Genomic DNA, 12,686 nt, shown 5'->3' on the forward strand with positions numbered 1-12,686 from the left:
TTAGAGTTACCAGTTCACTTACTGGGATGTATTTGGGAGGTGGGAGGAAACCAGAGAACCTGGAGGAAACCCTCATGGACATGGGGAGAACATGCACAGGACCTAAACACAGAAAGAAAGCTGAGCTCAGGATCAAATCGTGGACCCTGGAGTGGTGAGGCAGCGACGCTACCTGCTGCACCATCATGCTGCCATGTGACACTATAGAGCTTCCAAATTCTGGTCATAAATGGCCATCAGAAGCCATCAATTTTAAAACAAAATTGAGACACCTAAAAAAGTTAAAAAAAAAATTTTTACTTTACAGGCAATTGAAGCCACATAGCTGCTTTTATTGCGTAAACCAATGTTTGCTAATAGAAATTTGAATACAAAGCTTGATTCCAAGACAGTAACCAAAACCACAGTAAAACATTAACAGCAGCTACATGACTGAATAACAGAGCCTTAAATTGCAATGGCATGTCTTGATGCATATCTAATTACACTATCTGTACTAGATTAATATCTCTTGCAGTTATGGAATATAGCAAGATAGTTAACAAGGTGACTTGGTCATAAAAACAATAAACTGTTTGAGGGATCTTGGCAAACAATGATATGTATTTATTTAATTTATGATTGTACATTATTTTGTTAAAATGGTTGATCATGATTTTTTTTATCTGTATGGCATAGCAGGCTCTGCATTGACTCTCAGTGCCTGACAAGGTAAGTGCACAAGTGATGATGCAATACATGGATGTGCACAGGGATGGTACAGGGTGGCAGATGCCAGCTTTAACATACGCCCTCCCACCCACAACTCTGACTTCAAAATACATCTCTGAGAAGGCTAATAATCCTATGCAATTAATGCAAACTTTTAATCAGTCATATTGATTTATAAAATCATTGTAGCATTGTGGTTACTATATTTTTGACCAAAATCCTTAGTATTGGAGAATTAGAAACTATAAAGCGACTATAAAGCTGATACAGTAATGCCATTATCTGATTATATAATCTTCACCAAGGAACAATGCAAATTTTCTGCAAATGCAATTTTGTCATATGCCATCCATTAAAATTTAAAATCTGGACAGACCACTGCTGCATTGATCATTTTGCTCTAATGCACAATGAATTAAAGATACCACAATACACTGAGATTCTTTACAATAAATAAGCAATAAATGTTTCAGCTGCTACACCTTGCCATTCCCAAATAACATTTCTGAAAGAAAGAGAGACAGGTCATGTTATATGTTGCATGTGGGGAAAATTCTTTCTTTTGTCCAGAATGTGTTTACTGCTTTACTGTAAGCTTTTACAATTTTCCCCTGACAATGTCACTCTTTGTCTCTCCTTCTCTGAAGCCTAGCTGGTGTTAATACAGCTGCTGTTGTCCACCATCCCCCATCTGTCTTTCGCACCCTTTTTCTTCTGTCCCTTGCGTGACTTTGTGCGTGTGTGTGTGTGTGTGTGTGTGTCTTTCTCTCTGTCTCCCTTTTGCATTCACCCCTCCATCACTCCTCCCTTTTCTCAGGCTGTGCTCTGACGTCATGAACAGCCGGTATATATCAGCCAGTAAGATTGCAGAAGCTCAGCAACTCGTCAGCCTCCTCCGTCTTTCTTCATTTCTTTACCGCTCATTCGTTCATTCTTCCTCTATCTCTGGCTGAGAGCACACTGCGGTGGAAAAAATGGCAGAAACCTTCGTCGGCACGTGGAACCTTAAGGAGAGCAAGAATTTCGATGAGTACATGAAAGCCCTTGGTGAGTGTATGAGTGAGTCCGTGAGGGTGTGAAAATGTGTGTGTGTGTGAGAGAGAGAGAGAGAGAGAGAAAGAGAACAGGTGTTTGAGTGCAGCGCGTGAATCTCTGCCTGCGAGTACGCGAGAATCGGAGCGGCCTCTGATGAAATGTTGAGGAATAAATACAAATTTATTTTGTTTGGGGAAACTAAAATGCATGCAGATGCATGTGTGTGGATGGACGATGCTTGTGTGTGTGTGTGTGTGTGTGTGTGTGTGTGTGTGTTTGGCGCGGTGCGATGCAGGGTGGGTCCCCCACGCGCGCACACACTCACACAGACGCGCGCGCGCTGGGTGATGGCTCACACCTACACACAGCTACACTGGAGCACGTGGGCATGAAAAGCTCACCAGTGGATTAAAGTAGTTTTACATATTATACAAATGTTGTCCATTTTCTTAGCTTTTACATGTTTCTCAGCTCTTAGGATTTGGTTTTTTGGTCCTGAACAGAAAAGAGAAACTGCAGGTGTAGTTTGGCCACAAATGAAATGTACACTATTACACCAAATGTAGTTGATGAGCAATGTTTGGTGCATTAGCTTCTTTTAAATCTCATTTCAGGGTGACTGACTTGTTAGTCACACAACCCCAGTGCAAGATTAAAGAAGCAAATCTCTCACATCTTGGCAAACATGCCATGGATGAATGACGGCTTTAGTAAACCCACAGGCAACTTTGCCGCTGTTTCACATCTGGCTTGTTTTCAGCTGGGTTCTCACACCCAAACAGCATGTTTAAAAAGAAGGTTATGGGAAAAAAAATCAAGCTGCTTACGGGAGTCCATTAGTGAAGCTTGTGTTGACTTGACTTAGCTTTGTGTTGATGTAAGCAGGACTAAACCAACACGTTTGGACCAGCAGACTGCACCAACTCGCCCAAGATCTCACACACAAACACACAAACGCACAATCCTGAGTGAAGAAAAAACTGCTTGTACCAGCGTAATGCATTGTGTTTAACGGCAAGCAACAAGCACTTGAAAGACCAGCTTTACTAGCAGGGTTCTGCAACCAACTAAAACAAAGCCAATTTGTAAAAAAAAAAAAAAAAAAAAATCATGGATTTAATGCTGGTGTAAGCATTTTTATACATTATTATTATTATTATTTTTATTTATTTTTTTTTTCCCCCAGCATGGGTGAAACATTTATTTACACTCTACAATAGTACTGGGATCTTTGAGAGTAGGCTTGAGAAACATATTGCAAGGAAAAGATCTGGTGAGAAGAGGGTACGTAGTGAGCACGTGTCTGGTGGAGTAAGCAATTTTCACTCTGGGGATTGAGAAACTTTTCTGTCATCCAGGTCACAAAATGTGTAGCAGTAGTAAGTCAGTGTGACTGGGCATGTGGTGACCTCTTTGATTCATATAAGGGTCCAACCTTAACCTTGTCCAGTCTAGCTCACTACAGAACAAATCAATATTCAGTGCTTACTCTGACTATCAGCCGTAGACTGCTAATGTTGATTTGACCCTTTTGACCGTTCCAGACTTTGGAACTAGCAAGGACATGGTCACCCATGGCTAACCTGTGAATGTTGGTGGGGGGTTGTGTGTCATTGTGTGACTATCTGCTGCAGTAGCCTCCTGCTCTGTCTCTGTGGATGCATTACCCCCCACTGTGAAATTTCCATTGAATATTTTATGTAAGAGTGGAAAATTAGGTAATTCTGAGCTATTTCAATACACAGAAGTGTTTATGGTTTTGATTAATGTGGGAAAGGTCAACATCTAACTAGAATACCTTGTTGACTTAACATGTATGCATGTGTGTTATTTTTAAGAGTACACCAGAGTATAAATTGACACATACAACCATGTAACATTTGTACTGTTTAGGTTTGACCTCAGAATTTATATGCATATATTTGGTTTTTGTGTGTGTGTACTAGGTGTCGGTTTTGCGACACGCCAAGTCGGCAGCATGACCAAACCCACCACCATCATTTCCGTTGATGGTGACGCCGTCACGCTAAAGACAGTCAGCACCTTCAAGAACACAGAAATCAAGTTCAAGCTGGGAGAGGAGTTTGACGAGACCACAGCAGACGACCGTAAAGTCAAGGTGCATTTGAGTATATACACTAATCAATGTGTAATCTTAGGAAAATATTAAATACGTGCATTATACCATGCTCCCAGTGTGCTAACCTTGATTCTTGCGTTGCTAAACTGGCCCGATGTCGTCCTTACAAAGGAACCTTTGTGGATTAACAAAGTTACAGTGTGGAACTAGCTGGCTGACTATCTCCATTATATACGTAATGTTTAGCTACTGCCGTGATGGCCTCTTGCTATAACAGCAGCTGGTTTAATATATTTTATAAACCCCTCAGTGTAATCAGTGAGGTTTAAACTAGCCAGCTAGCTTTATTTATTTAATTCATTTGACTCATTACTGAACTAAATATTTGTTTAGCTAACCTAGTCCAGTTGCAGCCCATTGATTTAATTGCAAGCTAATTCTAGCAAACAGATTTTTTAATGATTGAAACATTTTGACACTTCAAACGTGATTAAACATGAAACATTTTACTTAAGAAACCTAAAAAAATGGCTTTGATGTGTCATGACATTTATGTAAGAAACATGTGATTGCTATGGAAATGGAAGTAATGGAACAGCCAGTTCGGTCACAGCGTCAGCACTTTGGCTGCTTTGGTTGCGTCTGAATGTTTAGTCAGCAGGGCTGAGTAGAAAAAAGAAAGAAAGAAAGGAACATGCCATGACTATGATTTCAGACAAGGCATTGTTTGTTTTATCCAGGAATGCTTTTGATAGTGCTGTTATTAAGAAGTGTTAGAAGCTGAGACGTGATATGTTACAGGATTAAAAGTAAAAATCTAATTTAAAAAAATGTATATTTTATTGACCTCGATCTTGTGTGTTTCAGTCATTGGTGACCCTTGATGGGAACAAGCTGGTCCACGTTCAGAAATGGGACGGCAAAGAGACGTCTCTTGTCCGAGAAGTTGATGGTAACAGTCTCACACTGGTCAGTATCACTTGTGTATTAGTTGTGGTCTCGACAGAATTTAAGGTGTGTTTGTGGTTTGTTGATTAAACTCCCTATTTATTCTCTTTGACAGACACTAACTCTTGGCGACGTGGTCTGCACACGATCCTACGTGAAAGCAGACTGAAGTTTCTCCCACAACTGTGTTTGTTCCTACTGAAAAAACCTTTGCCTTGTCAAGTGTGTTTCCAACAATTTGTCAATAACTCATGTTCCAAAAAAACACAATAAAACCTCAGCTTACATCCCCAAAAACATGGCTACTTTGTTGTTTTTTTTTTTCCTGATGTAATCTATTGTGAGCACATGGTCTCATCATTAAATTCCTCACATTAAAGTGGTAAATATTGAGGCTCTGCATCACCGTGCCATCACAAATCCATCACGCAGCCTATTTATACCTGGTAATATTTCCAGCAGCAGATCCAAGGCCCCTGGGTTGGTCTGCTAGGTGACTGCATGGTTGCTGGGACTGTGTCCTGTACATCTAATTTAAGCTTGTTCCCATATCCATGTCACGTGTTTTCTAATTTGAGCTGATGCCTGGCTTCTGTTCAGTGGGTAAGGAGGTCATGCAGGAATGACCCCTGCCCTTTCACCTCCATGTCCCAACCACTCCAGTCATGGACTTTACCACCACTTTTCAAAACTGCAACAAATAACTGACTTTTTGTGAAATATTTAGACAATTCTGTATGTTGAGTTTTCACTTCAGCACTTTTATTTCTCCACCAATGTTTTTTTTCCCCCCCCAATTCATAATTTTTTATAAAATGAACAGCCTTCAGACACGAGCAGGAAAGCTGACTGGTCTAAGATCAGTGCAGGCTTGTACTTGTATGAGACTGAAAGTCCTTTGTAAACACACAGATGCGCGTGCACGCACACACACACACACAAATGACTTATGCAGCTGAACATGTGAACTCCATGACCTGATGTCCAGAGCTTATTTGTGTGTCTTGTGCTTATGTTTCTTGTGCTTTTTCTTCTTTTCTGAATGTGAATGGGAGTGTCTCGCTCTTTTGGCATTATCACTGCTGTCTGAAGATGAGCTCTCTCGCTTTCTCTCTTTCTTTTTCTTCTCTTTCTTGGCTTTCTTTTCCTATGGCAGAGAGAAGTCATAAAAGACCAACATGAGTTATACATGCAAAAGAACTAAAGCAGTGAGAGCTTAAGAACAAGGGATGGAAGAAAAGATAGATAATGCTATAAATCTGTGTTTGCTTTCAAAGGGGCGGGGCTGAGGGGTGTGTTGCAACCTTCTTTCTTTTCTGAGGCTCTGATTGGACAGTCTGGCTGGCTGGTTCCTCCTCCTCTTCTGGCACCAAACTATACTTTTTCTCCCCTGGCTGTGAGAAACAGTCTTTTGCAAAGTGACCTAAGAGCAAACACATGCATGGAAATGAACAAACACACACACATACACACACGTATCTGGACCTTGGGCCTTTGACATACTTTGATAGTCCCATAGAGCTGTTCCCATACAGATGTTTAGCCTTAGCTCAAACCATAGCGATGCTGGGAGGACATAAAGTGTTTACACAGCTTCTCGGAAGTGAAATTCAAACACTTTCCCAGCACATTGAAAGTCTATAATCAAACTTTTCTTGTTATAACAAGGTTCGAGCAGTGATGTAACCAAAGCCTGTAATTTTAATGTCTAGTCAATTTAAGTTGGCAGTCAGGTGTAATATTAACAAGTAGGTAACTATTTGATACTCATAGAAGGCATTACCACCTGCCAAAAAAAGTAAAGTGCAGTGCTAATAATAGATTATAGAGGTTACCTGTTAGCATTACAATGTTTTTACAAACTTGAAAACAATTTAGTTTCCAATGCAGCTCAGTAGATACAAAGGACACACCTAAATGTTATCGAGTCAACTTTTAATGAAAGCATCAAGCAATCTCCAACTGTTAAACCTAGGTATATTTCAAAACATAACTATAAGAATTAAGCTTTTTTATAACTTCAAGCATCTGTACAAACCCTGGATGTAATAGCAAATCTTTCAATACAATTTATCCAACTTGGGCACTGGAATTTTTAGAAAAAGGTGTATCAACATCCTTTACCTGCCCTTTACAATTTATTGGTGTATTAAACATTCATTCATTCATTCATTCACCTTCAGTAACTACTTTATCCTGCTCGAATTCACAGAGGATTCGGAGCCTATCCTGGGAACACTGGCCACGGGATACACCCTGGACGGGATGCCACACAAGTTTACACACTCATTCACACCTAGGGAAAATTTAGATTTACCTATCGAGCTGCAAGCATGTTTTTTGGAGGTGGGAGGAAACCTACACCAGGAGAACATATCAAACTCCACACGGACAGTAATCTCCCGGCTCAGGATCGAACCGGGGACCCTGGAGCAGGGAGACATTCTGCTGCTTTGGAAATCAAACTGTATCAAACTTAATGGCCAAGACTGACAGCAGCTTCATCAGTCACTTCATCATTCTTTATAAAGTGCCAATTTGCTAAGATTAGCTATACTGCAGCAAACATGTAAGGAGGTCAGGGTGTGTGTGTGTGTGTGTATATATATATATAAAGGTGTGTCTACACCTATGGTGTTGATTTATTATATCTAGTTGCTTGAATAAGGAGGGATTTGGTTCAAGGACTCATGTGCTACTGTTTCAATAAAATTCAAAAAGGGTTGTGATTTTTGTGGAATGTAAATTTTTCTGATATCGGCCTGGGCTCTTGACCTGAAAATGTTTGGGAAGAGTTACAGCTTGGCACTGTTGAAGCTCTACTGTAATTTAGTAACAGTAATTATTTTATCTTATGAAGAAATTCTGTAGTAATGGCATTCACACTGTGGTTATATAAAGCCCTGGATGAAATCAGTCTTATATACTTACCTGTGCACCCACACTTCTTACAGGTGGTATTGAGCACAGCTTCTAGAGTGATTTTCTGACTTGTGTGATCCCGGAACTGCCTACGCCTGCGTGCATCCTGCCTAATTGTGTACATACACACATAATTACACAATCAATAAATGCAAATGAATAATGCCTAAAGTCAAAATGAACAATATATATCTATATATATCTATATCTATAATCTATATATATATATATATATATATATATATATATATATATATATATATATATATATATATATATATATATATATATATATATATATATATATGTGTGTGTGTGTGTACACAGTGTTAAATAAAGACTACGTACTCAGCCATCACATTGTTGGGATCCAGGTCCCGCCCTGTGCCTTGATTAACAGCTTTCATAGAAAAAGCTAGCTTGATTTTTTCATCATTAATCTGGCACAAAACAGGAAAAAATAGCATCGTTTGAAGTGCTTCCATTACATTATTGGTACATAATGAATATGCAGCAACAAAACCAATGAGAATTTAGCTATAACATATCCATTTCATTATACTTCTGGACAATAGCTTTGTGATTTTAGTTGTGTTGTATGCTGTGTGTTTACCTCTCTGCCTATGACTTTAATCCACACTTGCTCTCCAACATCGACAATTTCAGCAGGATTGTCAACCCGGGAGGCAGACATGTCATTCTTATGAACTAGACCTGTGAGAGCAAATATGTATGCTAAAACCTTCCAACCATTTATCAGCACTCAGAATTAGTCAAGCAATTCAAAGAGTTTGCCAAATTACCTTGTTTTCTGTATCCTGGAATCTTAACAAAAGCACCATATGCTGTAATAGAAGCCACCTGCAAAAGAGAGTAAAAAAAGTTTATAAAAAAAAAAAAAAAAAAAAAAAAAAAACACACACACATCCTGTGTTTCTAATTAGATGCTGATAGTGCTGACCTCTCCACGTAGAATGCTGTACAGCTCTGGTAGTCCATCCAGCCCAGCTGGCTCTCTGCTGTGCTCACTGGCCATCGCAATTCTAACACACACAAAACCAATTACTATTACTACCTCTATTAATAATTTACATTTATGGCATTTGGCAGATGCCCTTATCCAGAGCGACTTGCAGAAGTGCTTTGAAATCTCTATCAATAAATACATCCTGATACTGGTTCGCTATGTCACGGACTAAGAATACCATCAGTCTAAAAACTCTTGGGGAGGTAATATAGCAAGAGAAGCATACAGACAACACAATTTTTTTCAAAGTGCTAATTTAAGTACTTCAGGAAGAGGTAGGTCTTTAGACGTCATTTGAAGACTGTCAGTGACTCAGCTTTGGACATCATGGGGAAGTCCATTCCACCACCTAGGTGCCAAAACAGAGAAAAGTCTTGATGCATGCCTTACTTGTACCCCGAGAGATGGTGGGACCAGTCGAGCAGTGCTGGAGGATCGGAGGAAGCGTGGTGGGGTGCGGGTGTGATAAGTGCTTTGAGGTAAGTGGGTGCTGGTCCGTTTTTGGCTTTGGCTTTTTGACAACTACAAAAAAAGTGGGCAGCTACAAGAAGGCAGTGGAGGGAGCGTAGTACTGGAGTGGGGTGGGAGAACTTAGGAAGGTTGAAAACAAGTCGCACAGCTGCATTTTGGATCAGTTGCAGAGGTTGAATGGTGCTCAGAGGCAGACTTGCCAGGAGCGAGTTGCAGTAGTCCAGTCTCGAAATGACAAAGGACTGACCAAGCATCTGAGTGGCCTGTGTGGAGAAATCAACATGAGCATGTAAAATTAGCAATGAGAGAGGAAAAGGACAGTTGATTGTCCATGGTTAACCGAAGGTTGCATCCAGTAAGCAATGTTAAGATCAGAGAGTTGTCCAGGGAAATCACAAGATCCTGAGATGGGGATGAATCACCTGGGATGAACAGTAGTTCAGTTTTGCTGGGATCAAGTTTCAGCTGATGAACTGCCTTTCATGATGAGATGTCTGCCAGACATGCAGAGATCTGAGCGGAAACATGAGTGTCTGAGGGAGGGAAGGAGAGGATGAGTTGAGTGTCATCCGCATAGCAGTGGTAAGAAAACCCATGTGAGGATATGACCTGACCAAGAGATCGACTGTCGTTGGAGAACAGAAGAGGACCAAGTACTGAGCCTTATGGGACACCAGTGGAGAGTCTGCATAGAGCAGATGTGGATCCCCTCCATGTCACCTGATATGACCAACCTTCCAGGTAGGAAGTGTCATCGCAAATACTTCTGCAAATCAGAATAAGAAAAATGAGTTACAAAGACAAGTGGTTCTGGATGCCAAAAATCTATAGACTTTATTGAATCAAACAACAAAGCCGAGATGGTCTGCAGGGAATCTGATTTACATAGTCATGGCCCATGCTTTTATACAGTTCTAAAACAATGATCTAATCGGATGGAATTTTCTCTTCTTTCTCTTAATCACACACCTGCCTCTTGCCCCAATTATTTCACTTTCCCCTTATCTCCGTTTTAACCATGGCGAGAGTTCAGTCAGTTTATGTTTTCAAAAACAACATTAGCCTTCACCTTAAAAAACACCACCTACAAGGTCACACCAGTCCGTTCTCACAGAAACATCCCTGCAGGATCACAGGCCCAAAGTCACCCTTCCAAATGCACCAGAAATGGTACAGTGTAGGAATAAATGAAGCTCTGAACGTTAATACATAAGGTGATTTAAGGTCACTTTTCAATACTGTTGCATAGATACTGATTGATATAACACTGATTAACAAATAATATTGATATAGATAACAGGAAATTCCTCCATACATGCAAACCTTTGCCATGCTGCACCACAGATTCCAAGACTCATGAGGGTGGACAAGAGAGTCTTGTGGTTGATTGTGTCAAACGCTGCTGAATGGTCAAGGAGGATGAGGACTGATGCCAAAAGGGCACTCTCTGTGAAATGTGCTGCTTTGAAGCCAGACTGGTTAGGATCTTGGAGCTTGTTCTGTGAGCGCTAGAGAGACCGTTGATTGCAGACAGTGTGTTTGAGGATTTTAGAAAGAAAAGAGAGAAGTGATACCAGTCGATAGTTGCGGATGTCTGTGGGATCCAGAGTGGGTTTTTTCATTATGGGAATCACCCTTGCTCTCTTGAATGCAGTTGGTACATGACCAGATGTTATGGAGCCATTGATGATAGTAACGATGAAGGGGAGGAGGTCTAGTGAGATGGTCTGGACCATTGTGAAAGGGACTGGATCCAATGGCCAGGTGGTAGTAGGACAAGATGACTTGCAGGATCTCTTCTGTTGTTAAATTAGAAAAATGTGTCAGTGAAAGAGAAGTGGAATCCTGAGTGTGTGGTGTAGGAGTTGGGGTAGGAGTAAAGGTCTGGCAGATTTTTTCAATCTTCCCACCATAAAAGGTGGCAAAGTCTTCAGCAGTCAGAGAGGACGGAGCTGGGAGACCCTGGAGCTGTGAGACAGCAATGTGTAGAGGATGACTAGTACAAATTGTGTATATAGGGTGTCCCAAAAGTCTCCATACATAGGGGAAACACACACACACAACTGAACACCATCCCATTCTCTTTGCAATTTTTGCACATCTCTGTATTCACTACCTGCATTTTTGCTGCTACAATATTTATAAAATACTGTATATAATTTTTTTTTTTATACTCTCGACCTGTCTGCTACCCCTTATGTTTACATTTACAGCAACATATATTGTTACTCCTTTGCACTACTGTCATATGTGATTCCCTTTCTTACTAGAACTGTGTACTAATTGGCGCTGCACTGTATCTTACTGTGCCTATTGTCCTGTTTTGGTAGTCATTGTAGTTCTGTGTTGTTCCATGTTGTTTTATGTAGCACCATGGTCCTGAAGGAACGCTGTTGCATTTCACTGTGTACTGACTAGCTGTACATGGTTGAAATGACAATAAAGCCACTTGACTTGACTTGACTTGAAATCAACACTTTTTAGCAAAATGTCTTCCAAAAGTTTTCATACTTAGCTTATATTCTATATATTTTTTTTCAGATAGCCTTTAAGGATGCCTGTGACAAAAGAAGAATGTGTTCTTTTGAAGAAAGAAGAAGAAGGAAGCTGTCACAAGGCTGCGATGGTCTTTAACAGGAAACATTGCAAACACATCACACACAACACTGTTGCCAAACTGGGGGCCAAAGTTGGGCGAGACGACTCTGTGTGTATTTACAAAGATCTGGCATTAATGTAGAGGATGTTTTGTTCATAAAGTTACATTTTGCTAAAAAAGTGTTAATTTCCCCTATGGATGCAGACTTTTGGGACATCATGTAGTTACACTGATAGCTATAGACTCTAAATATACATGTACAAGGTGAACCGACATGGTGTGTTTAAAAAAAAAAGTGGTCAGTATGAAACCACAGTGTGTACAGATCCCAGCAACACTGCTGTATCTGATATACTCATATCAGTGCAACACACACTACCATGCCACTACTGTACCATGCTCTCAGGTCCTTGCTGTCCTGAGAGAGTGAGGAAGATCTGGTCACGTGAGGAACAGGTTGAAGGAAGCTGCTCATAGCAACAGATGAGCAACACTCATTAATTATAAACCTATAAAATGCACCTATACGGTAAGCTACAAGGTATTTGTACATAATCTGAGTGTACAAGATTAAGAACTGTATATAATACATTTAATAAAATAAAACCCCCATAAAAAAGGCAGCCATCTTTCACTGCGTATAAGAGATTTTATTTTAGAAAACTACAATACCCTACAAAATCACTTGAAGAGAAGAGATCATGCAAAACTTACCGCTTTCACTAAGTTTGTTCTAAGGTTTTTATTTCCAACAAACGACGAGAGATAAAAAGAGACGCATTAGTAAATACATACAAATGTTTTCTTCCGAGATTCGACTTCCGGGTCAAAGAGCGCCATCAAATGGATGGCAGCCAATAAGATCGTTCACAGCGTAAACGAGCCAATGAGAA

General features: G+C 40.2%; 2 protein-coding genes across 7 annotated transcripts; one reads left to right on the forward strand and one right to left on the reverse strand.

Annotated features, from left to right (window-relative positions):
* The first annotated feature begins 1,591 nt into the window (after positions 1 to 1,591).
* fabp3 (fatty acid binding protein 3, muscle and heart) lies at positions 1,592 to 5,071 on the forward strand. The gene is made up of 4 exons (XM_026929677.2): positions 1,592 to 1,758; positions 3,693 to 3,865; positions 4,694 to 4,795; positions 4,890 to 5,071. The coding sequence occupies exons 1-4, from the start codon at positions 1,686 to 1,688 to the stop codon at positions 4,941 to 4,943; spliced, it is 402 nt and encodes a 133-aa protein (XP_026785478.1). The 5' UTR covers positions 1,592 to 1,685; the 3' UTR covers positions 4,944 to 5,071.
* Positions 5,053 to 12,644, reverse strand: zcchc17 (zinc finger, CCHC domain containing 17). 6 transcript variants are annotated; one of them, XM_053228465.1, is made up of 9 exons: positions 9,809 to 10,359; positions 9,114 to 9,727; positions 8,658 to 8,739; positions 8,500 to 8,557; positions 8,310 to 8,410; positions 8,045 to 8,136; positions 7,706 to 7,806; positions 6,079 to 6,197; positions 5,053 to 5,921 (listed from the first exon to the last, which is right to left on the reverse strand). In XM_053228465.1, the coding sequence occupies exons 2-9, from the start codon at positions 9,446 to 9,448 to the stop codon at positions 5,766 to 5,768; spliced, it is 1,044 nt and encodes a 347-aa protein (XP_053084440.1). In that variant the 5' UTR covers positions 9,449 to 9,727; positions 9,809 to 10,359; the 3' UTR covers positions 5,053 to 5,765. The 6 variants fall into 6 exon arrangements, with proteins under 6 accessions (XP_053084440.1, XP_026785476.1, XP_026785477.1 ...); XM_026929675.3 differs by lacking the exons at positions 9,114 to 9,727; positions 9,809 to 10,359 and adding an exon at positions 12,508 to 12,644; XM_026929676.3 differs by lacking the exons at positions 9,114 to 9,727; positions 9,809 to 10,359 and adding an exon at positions 12,189 to 12,212.
* Positions 12,645 to 12,686: the final 42 nt, after the last annotated feature.

Source organism: Pangasianodon hypophthalmus, chromosome 23 (genome assembly GCF_027358585.1).
Source record: "Pangasianodon hypophthalmus isolate fPanHyp1 chromosome 23, fPanHyp1.pri, whole genome shotgun sequence".
NCBI lineage: Eukaryota > Metazoa > Chordata > Actinopteri > Siluriformes > Pangasiidae > Pangasianodon > Pangasianodon hypophthalmus.

Coding starts and splice junctions, on each gene's coding strand:
- fabp3 (XM_026929677.2), top strand. CDS start 1,686: ATGGCAGAAACCTTCGTCGGCACGTGGAACCTTAAGGAGAGCAAGAAT. Junction 1,759..3,692: donor TGAGTACATGAAAGCCCTTG/GTGAGTGTATGA, acceptor TGTGTGTACTAG/GTGTCGGTTTTGCGACACGC. Junction 3,866..4,693: donor CAGACGACCGTAAAGTCAAG/GTGCATTTGAGT, acceptor TGTGTGTTTCAG/TCATTGGTGACCCTTGATGG.
- zcchc17 (XM_053228465.1), bottom strand. CDS start 9,448: ATGCTTGGTCAGTCCTTTGTCATTTCGAGACTGGACTACTGCAACTCG. Junction 8,558..8,657: donor ACAGCATTCTACGTGGAGAG/GTCAGCACTATC, acceptor TCTCTTTTGCAG/GTGGCTTCTATTACAGCATA. Junction 7,807..8,044: donor CCCAACAATGTGATGGCTGA/GTACGTAGTCTT, acceptor GTACACAATTAG/GCAGGATGCACGCAGGCGTA.